The following is a 9,151-nucleotide window of genomic DNA, read 5'->3' as shown; positions in this document are numbered from 1 at the left end:
GTCTGCAGTCTCAAAGAATCTCCAACAGGTCAATATTTATGAATATGATTGCCATGTTATGGCAATATGGCCACATCTCTCCATGTCCAGCTGCAATTCTAATCTTTGCTGAGCAGACATATCCCTGGATTCCCATTGGAGAGGGACGCTGTAATAGGATAGGTAAAGGATTACAGGTAAGACGCCCCAGACCTCCAGCTCTGGCCGAATCCAGTGTGTCTCACCCAAGCATGGACGCAGAGGTGCAAATGTACCACTCTCTGTCACTGAGTGGTCTCTGAGCTATCTTTAGCATCTCAACTGGGGGGATCACCACACCAAAACCCGGACAGACCACCACATACGGATTAAGTGACCAAGACCAAAAAACAGCTGAACTGTTCGGGTGAAATCAATCTGACCCAGATATTCTGAGACGCAAGAGGATTTAACCTTGGATTTTGGATAGCAAGAGCTTTTTTTCTCTTTTTGGAGATCTCTTCTTTTCAAAATACAACATTTTGAAACATCTCAAGAACCACTCGGAATCATCATCCAGTTCCTCATCGCCTCTACAATCATTTCCATCTTCATTAACCTTCAGGCACAATTTCCTTTTGTTTCGGTTGCCTGGCATTCTTCTTCAGACACGGACGTCTTCTTTTCATTCTTCTCTGAATTCTAGCACTCCTGGGCTGTCATCATGGTGTGGGCTAAGATGAAGTTCCCCTTTGAGAAAAGGGTGAAGTTGGCACAGGGTTTATGGCTGCTATCTTGGCTGGCTACTTTAGGTGGAGCGATCACCTTCTGCCTTGGTTGCTTCCTGAAGACAGAACTGCGCAGAAGGGCAGAGGTATTTAAGCGTGGCAGTCTGTACTCCACTTCAAACTGTTCTTTATGAGTTTTTATTCCGTTTGAAAGTGGAAACATGTTGTCTTGACAAGGTTTATTTCACCAAGGCAACGTATTTTATTAACCTAGCATAGGACATAGTGTTAGGACAAGAAATACTGAAGGAACGTCTTAGGCCTTGGTCACAATGGAAGTCACAAAATTGTTTAAATGTCTGGAAGCACTTGTCATGTTAATACGTTTTCTTGCTTTTTATACTACAGTCATTTACATATATGCAAAAGTTTGGGCGCCACTGATCAATTTACATTTTTTTTGATGATTTTCTAAGTGAAAATAAGATAACATATCTTCTACAGAGAACACACTTCTGCACATTTAAATTACTGTTTATTTGCTGAATTTAACATATTGAGAAAAAAAATAAACCATAAAATGTGGCCTGTGCAAAAGTTATGGTACATTTTCAATATTTTATTTTTGATTTTTTTTCCAATATGTTTAACTCCATAGACGTGTTCACTTATTTTTTACTTAGAAAATCACTATAAATGTTATAGACTAGACACCAAAAGGTATTCTTAGATGTTTTAAGTGCTGAACAATAATGCACATTTACATATGTACACATATCTGTACATATATACACATTTATATATGTATATTCACTTTAGAATAATCTGAATCTCTCTTCATCATTCAACTTAAAATTGTTCTGCTGTTATTGGAAAAATTCATTCTAAACTTTTGAGTAATAGAGTATATGCAAAGAAGAATTGGCCTTATTTAACAGCATGTTAATGGTCAGCTTTATTAATCAATAAATACTATTTATTAATTAACAATCATCATTTGCTTATGTTGTCTAATCTGTAGTGCGTGGTGTAATATGCCTCAAAGGACTCCAGAAAACAATTAGAAGTGACTGAAATATCTGGACTGGATTAACCTAGGTGAATATAAATATTACCTAAGCTGGTTACAATAGGCTTAGGAAGCTGTCCTCTTCGATGAGTAGTCCAATGGCCTGGATGGATCATAATCTAGGTCACAATAAAGAATCTGTCTCATCCATTACAGCAACCCCAGAGGATTGGCTTTGCCCCATTAAACTACTTTTCTATTGGATTGGTCATCTGTTTGAACAAAATGTTAAAATGGCCATTATATGTGTCCAAACTCAAAACTGTAGTTCTTTCTGGTAGAGACAGACCATTGAATGCTGTTTTAGCAGTATAGTGCAAAATGGCTGGCTAAATTCATAGGGTGTATGATGAGCAAGGGTGATGATCAACAAAAAACTCACAAGGAAAGACTGCTAAAACTAACCTTAATTGTTTGTAACTTTTCATGTGTTGGCAAATATTGACTTTTTTTCTGCAAATTTTGCAAATACAAAAGCATTTGGGTTGTAAATGTGCAAAATAGTAGCAAACACTAAAATAAAGAAAAGGGAACTGAATCGCAGGATGCGTGATGTGCTAAAAGCATAAGGCCTTATAGGAAGAGAAAGCAAACCAGTCAGCAATAAATGCTTTCAAGGAGCTTAGATTCTAGTTTTCCTGCAATCACTTGCTTGTAAAAAGGCATTCTAGTAAAACTCATTCACACAAAATAAAGCTATATACACACATTATTAAGGCGATAATAAATGGAATCCTGAATCGGCCCTGTAACAAATTAGGTTTTGTTAATGTAAAACATGCTGCTCCATATCATATGACACAAGTAGAATCTACTAGAGCAAGTACCAGTACCAGATTCATGATAACCCCAAAATCTGCCCTGTAGGTAATGGACAACACCGAGATCTACATTGTGCCCAACACGCTGATCATAGCAGGGATGGCTGCCATGGGTATCAACTACTTTGCAACACGAATCTGCCAGGATGCACTGGATGCCACGCGCTTCCCACGCTGGAAGACCTTCCTGAAGCCCTACTTCTGTTGCTCAATCTTCTTCACCACCCTCATGCTGATCGGTGTCATTCTGAGCTACGCCATGAAGGGCACCCTGGAGGGCTCGCTGAAGGTTGGCTTGAAGAACGGTATCCGATTCTATAAAGACACGGACACACCAGGCCGCTGCTTCCAGAAGCAGACCATCGACCGCTTGCAGATGGAGTTCCAGTGCTGCGGCAACAATGACTACAAGGACTGGTTTGAGGTGCAGTGGATCAGCAACCGCTACCTGGATTTCAGTTCCAAAGAGGTTAAGGAGTAAGTGAGATTAGGGGAAATGAAGATAGAATAGGGTCTCATTCTAGCTTCACTTCAAATACTACAATTTCTAGCTAATATCATTAAAGGTTGGTCTCAGATTAAGACCATTATGGGACTTCTTGGTGGAGAAATCTCAGTGACACAGCAACGTGGCCGGAACTTTACTTTTGTCTTTTGCATTGGGTTGGCAATAAAGACAATAGTTTAGAGGTCTTCAAATCTAGACCTTCAATCCAGTTTTTGGTCTTTTATTTTATCATCACTGGTAATTTCCTGAACTGTTGATGTATCTGATTGGCCACTTAGTGTCATACATATTAGTGATGAAGAGACCAGGGCTAGAAACTGGATTCAAGATACGGATTTGAAGTCTTGAAGTCAGGTATGATTTGCAGAGTTGCTGGGTCAGTGCAACATAAGGAAATAGGACCAGTTTCTTGTGGGTAATGTGTTTAGAGCAGAGAGCTTCAAGGCCAGACCTTGAATCCAATTCCAGTCTTGGATTTTGTAGTCACTGGTGGTTAACTGAGCTGTTGATGTAAGACAGCCAACTCAACAGCTACTTATCAAACCCTTCATGAGTTGTATCTGGAGTGTAACTGTGGGGGCCTAAACTTAAGACTGTGCAAAGCAGTGGGCCCCCAGAACTGATGGAATGTAAAACCATGTTGTATGACCCGTCTTAGATATCAGTGATTACCAAATTTTGGGACTGGATATTGAATTCATTCAGAGTTAAAGGCATCTGCTCTAAACAGGTCTTGACACGTTAATTTTTTTGTCTCCTTCAGCCGTATCAAGAGCAATGTGGATGGGCGTTACCTGGTGGATGGAGTCCCCTTCAGCTGCTGCAACCCCAGTTCCCCCAGACCCTGCATCCAGTACAAAATCACCAACAACTCTGCCCACTACAACTATGAGCACCAAACTGAGGAACTCAACATCTTCATCCACGGATGCCGGGAGGCACTTCTTAACTACTACATGGGCCTGATGAACAGCTTTGGGGCTGTGGTGCTTTCTGTCTATGTGCTTCAGGTATCGAACCATAGATAAGAAAGGAGGTTTGTGTTTACTTTATTGACTTTGTTGAGTTTGGCTCAAAAGCAGTTTTGGCAACTGAGTAATGGAGGGCCCCAGAAAACTGAAGAATCAATGGAAGTGAGAAAAATAGACACTTTTGTGAGTACTAACTGGAAAATAAACAGAGTCAATTCAACTGTGAACATACTCTAAGATGTTCATAATCGTATTTTAATTGTTAATTACTTGAGGGACCCTAAAACCCAAGATTAAGATACTTACATATCACTTACTACACAAATTGATCTGATGTACAATGGTCTCCACCTTGTTCTACTAACTATCTTCCATCACCTACCCACCTCCACATTGTTTTAATCCCTTCTCAATCCCATACTACCTGATTTCCATGACTCCACCTCCCTGTTTTTCCATAGTGCACTGTATTGGCGAGCCTGAGGTATCTGCAGACCTCCTTGGAGGCCTTGGTTGGGCAGGAGAACACAGAAATTGAGACGGAGGGCTACCTGCTGGAGAAGAGCATCTCTGAGACCATCATGGAGTACCTGGACCCAGTGCTGAAGCTTCTGCTGCTGAACCAGGTGCAGGATGGGCAGGTCAAGGCGGAAGCAGGGGCCGCAGGCACATCAGGGACAGCTGGGGCAACGACCCCTGCAACCTAAACTACCCCAGATTTTAACCCAATGATAAAGGAAAAAAATGGCACAAGATCTGAACAATATAATTGTTTGGTACTTTTGTAAATCTTCTTTAACTTTGTATCCCAAAGTACTGTACAGTTCTTTAACAGCTCATTCCCCCCCAGAAATCTTTCTCTTTCAAAATGTTCCTTATTCCTTATGTAAATGTCAGACCATGCCAGTTCTTTTATATGCAGCTGTAATAGAACCTCAATCATCTCTGAATATCTGGCTGAGCATGGGCGCACAAATAGTACAAGATGTTGTGATCTGAACACTTGTAATTGTTTGGTACTTTTATAAGTCTATTTTGTAGCACTGTACAGCATACCTTAATATTGCACACCTTTCAAAATATTCCCTTTAAAATACTCTTTATTATATGTAAACATCAAAACATGCCAGTTCCATGAGATGCAGTCACATCTCAGTCATATGTCATCATCTGTGCTATAGAGTGCACTATAATGACTAAGTTCGGCCCAAAAAAATGTGGCCACAAGGCTGTTCTGGGTGCGTTTGAGTAACATGGTGAAGAAGCCTTTGAGTATTACGTTTCCAAGGAGGCTGCTGCGATGTTTCGCCAGCATTTGGCGATCAATAAGGCCCTTAATAATTCATCTGCAGCTGCAACAAATTCAGGATTGTCTTTTGGAGTTTCAAACTGCAGTCTTCCTGCTGCATTTTTCCAAATTGTGTCAATGCTGTATGAGCTGCATGATGATTCCTGATTACTCCCCCTTATTGGACTGTGCCCACTTTACGCAATGTGAAAAAAACAACGTCCATCTCTTAAACTAATTTGCTCTAAATTTCTCATTTACGCTGTTGATTTACACTGTTGTTTATCGATAAATAATGGGAATACAACTATAACCTGAAGCACTGGAACTAATATCTTCATTCCAAGGCAAATGTTTATTCAACTGCCTACCCTGAAAAACATGTAAGAAAGCATCCAAGAAAACTTGACTTTCAAAGCTCAAACCATGATTGTACATTATGCAAGAAGATAACAGCAATGTAAATGTATAAAGCTGGTGTAGTCAGTTCCTGCTCAATGCTCTGCTAAGCCACAGAAAACCTACTGCACTGCAGAACTACGGAAAAGTACAAGAGTCGGATTGAATAAAGATTAAAGTTTTTAACTGCTTCGTTGTGTAGTGCAATTTTGTGCGAATAGATGTGTGTTGAAATATTGCCCACTTGCCTCTGTCTCTTTGACTTTTGCCTTTGATAGTAAAGCGTGCGCTCACCAGCCACCCACCCACCAACATGCAAACTAGCTCATAGGCATACCAACACATTCACTCTCTTTCTCCATCACATGCACAACAACACAAGAAGGGTCTGACTACAGAACAGGAGGAAGAACACAGGCAGACACACTAAGCAAGTAGGCCTGACCCACACACACACTTTCTCTCACCTCAAGCACATACACACAGCTGAATGTCAGTGGGTGGCTGGAATAGGATTATGGAGATTGATGAATCATGTCAGTAATACAGCGAGGGCCTGTATATCTATGTCCTCGTTTCTGACACCTTTCAAACTGACCCTAATCCAAGCTCTTAATACGCAAACTGCTGCCCAAGCACCTCCACTCTCACTGCATCCGATTAGGCCTCGCCAGGTAAATCAGCACAGGAAGGTTGGAGTATGAAATGACAAAAAATACTTTTATCCAGACAAAACCTATTTAGATGAACTACATTGATATTTACACAGGGGTGTCAACATTCGGCATTTCTATGTGCTATAGTCATCCTCTAAAACTTTAGGCTATTTATTCAGTTATTGATTTTAATTAACAATTAACCTTATTATTCAGTAACGAGTACCTAGACACATTGTTAATATTAGGCTAAAATCAAACACATTTAAGTATCAGACACTGCAGGGGCTCTAAAACTGTTAGATTCAAGGAACCAAACGAGAAAACTGACACAGCAACACCAACAGGCATGCTTCTGCTAGAGTCTCAGATGTGTATCAATATATAAATATATTCAATACACTGCTATTATATACATACAATGAGGAAAAACAAGATAATTTCTATTGACTTTGTACCTATAATTATGAAAAAATATCTTTATAAACATTAAACATAGATATTTAAAAACTAAACTGATATGGAAAAAGATATTCAGACACCACAAATCAGTATTTTGGCTATATGTTTGAAGCCGTTTTTCAGATTCAGTTTTTTGATGGACAAGATTAAATTCTCCTGTAATATGTCTAGGTACATCTCTCCATTCTTGTTTGATTGCATGAAATGGCCCCAGTATCACAGAAAAGCACCCCCATATCATGATGCTCTCACCTTCATCCTTCACCTTCACCTAGTGATACACAACTCTTGGTTTTCTGGAGTCAACTCTGACTCTCTACTTCTGCTGCTGGAATGGAAGGATGGCTCCTCGGCTCCTCTTAGTGCAGAGCCAGTGATAAAAGGGCATAGCGAATAATAAACCATCCTAAACGTAGTTTACCCATTTTGTGTACGAAGCCACAGATTACAGTGATATGATGAAAATTCATAGATTATTCCAAGTAATATCATGTAGTTTGCAAAAGATTAGAGCTAATTCCCACACGCACATCCGAATTCACATAATTTCACACATTTTGCTGAAGTGACCTTGAGAGGAAACTCAAAAGAGATACACTGAGAAAATCATTACTGTAGTCACAATTTTATGAGAATAAACCATTAGTAGCCAGTTAACCAGATTTAAGCTCCTTAAGTGATGCAGTAGTTTCCTTAAACGGTGTACAAGCACATAAACGTAACTGCAGTACCACATGAAGTGAATGGAAAATTTGAGCAAGAAGATGGCAAAAAAGCCAATTTCAGCTTTATTTTCCACAACGTTCTGTGAAAAGTATTGAACTTTCGTTTTCTGATTTTGTTCTTTGTAACATTTTAAATGCTGTTTTTTTGCAGCCCTACTCCTGGAGAAAATGAAGAGTTTGGTTTTCCACAGCAGAGTTCGGTGAAGAGCGCTACAGTGTAGAAGCAAACATATTGAAAACATTTTGGTCAGTGGGTGGTCAGCAGTGTAAGCACATCATCAAGCCGGTAAACAAACCTGTGCTACTCAAACTTAACACACACTTTGGTCAAAATGTCCCTTGAGCCAATGATGGAGTCAAGAGAGTTGAGAAAGTCGACTTTGAGCATTTCGACTCAGAGTCAAAAGCCAAGAGTTGACCCAACTCCCAGATGCCCTGGAGGTGAAGAATCGACTGTTTTGGAATAGACTCCCCATCACTACCCTCTATCCCCTGATTACTACTTGTGTGAAATCTACCAGACCAACGGCAAAGTCTTTTATAATGACACCACGTGCAGTTTGCACACAAACATTTTTTAGAGAATTCATTTTGAAAACTTCATTTATATTTATTTAACCTTTACATATTCAGTAGTATGCAAAAGTCTCGGTATCCCTGGTTAAATTAAACAAATAACACGTCCTCTACAGGGAACTCACTTCTACACATTTGGAAGCAGCCAGAAAAAACTGTCGTGGAAAAAAAACCTAGCATCATCACTTTAAACGTCACCACACATCAACTTTCCAAAATGTCCTCAAGGTTCAATCACTGTTAAAGACATTTGGTGTTGTGATGCAACATGGTATACAACATTTTGGTAGAAGAGTATCAGTAACAGTGCAAGTCCCTGGCTCACGTCATTATTTACATCATAAAACCGCAGACAGATTAGCCAAAATACAAATTATAAACTGGTTTACTGCCAACCGAGTGTAAAAAGCAAAAATCTGAGACTGCGCATCCCTGAAAGTGACACTTCACTCCAGCTAGCAGCCAGCACAAAAATTGGCATAATTCAAGATATCAGAAAAACACATTTTCTGTAAGCCCACCTCTGTCATGACAGCTAACTACCATTATCACAGCTTATGAACTACATTTTTAGATAGGCGACAACATATACTGTTCTAAAATATCCAGACGCCCATTCTAATCAGTGAATTCGGCTACTTCAAAGAGCACTAATTGCTGAGTGAATTGTAAATTGTGCACACACAGTCTGTAAATTCTCCATAGAATTGCACTGCTAATAGAAAAGGATGCTCTGGAGAAGCTGAACATGAGCCTCAATGAGTGTTGTTTATGATCCAGAATTAATTAGAGCCCGTGACCTCGCTTTACCATACAATTAGTTCCTGACTTCATTATACAATATGTATTTTTTTAATTCTTTGTTTGGTGGTGTGTAATGCGGTGGTGTGTCATGCAACATCTAATCGTGCTACTGATCCAATGAAAGTAAGTCTACACTATTGTATACCAACACCAGCTACTCAAACTGTAACCTACGGCTGCCAAAGC

At 39.7% G+C, this 9,151-nt stretch overlaps 1 protein-coding gene across 1 annotated transcript; it reads left to right on the top strand.

Annotated features, from left to right (window-relative positions):
• The first annotated feature begins 682 nt into the window (after positions 1–682).
• rom1a (retinal outer segment membrane protein 1a) lies at positions 683–4,762 on the top strand. The gene is made up of 4 exons (XM_036580971.1): positions 683–832; positions 2,623–3,053; positions 3,848–4,094; positions 4,517–4,762. Exons 1-4 carry the CDS (start codon positions 683–685, stop codon positions 4,760–4,762), a joined length of 1,074 nt encoding a protein of 357 aa, XP_036436864.1.
• Positions 4,763–9,151: the final 4,389 nt, after the last annotated feature.

The sequence above is a fragment of the Colossoma macropomum genome, unplaced genomic scaffold, assembly GCF_904425465.1.
Source record: "Colossoma macropomum unplaced genomic scaffold, Colossoma_macropomum, whole genome shotgun sequence".
Taxonomy (NCBI): domain Eukaryota; kingdom Metazoa; phylum Chordata; class Actinopteri; order Characiformes; family Serrasalmidae; genus Colossoma; species Colossoma macropomum.
This window is presented reverse-complemented; position numbering and strand designations above follow the sequence as displayed.

What these genes read in the sequence shown, in the direction of transcription:
- rom1a (XM_036580971.1), top strand. Translation starts at nt 683, where the DNA reads ATGGTGTGGGCTAAGATGAAGTTCCCCTTTGAGAAAAGGGTGAAGTTG. An exon ending in AGTTCCAAAGAGGTTAAGGA is followed by an intron (nt 3,054 to 3,847) that starts GTAAGTGAGATT and finishes TGTCTCCTTCAG; the next exon opens with CCGTATCAAGAGCAATGTGG. An exon ending in TTTCTGTCTATGTGCTTCAG is followed by an intron (nt 4,095 to 4,516) that starts GTATCGAACCAT and finishes GTTTTTCCATAG; the next exon opens with TGCACTGTATTGGCGAGCCT.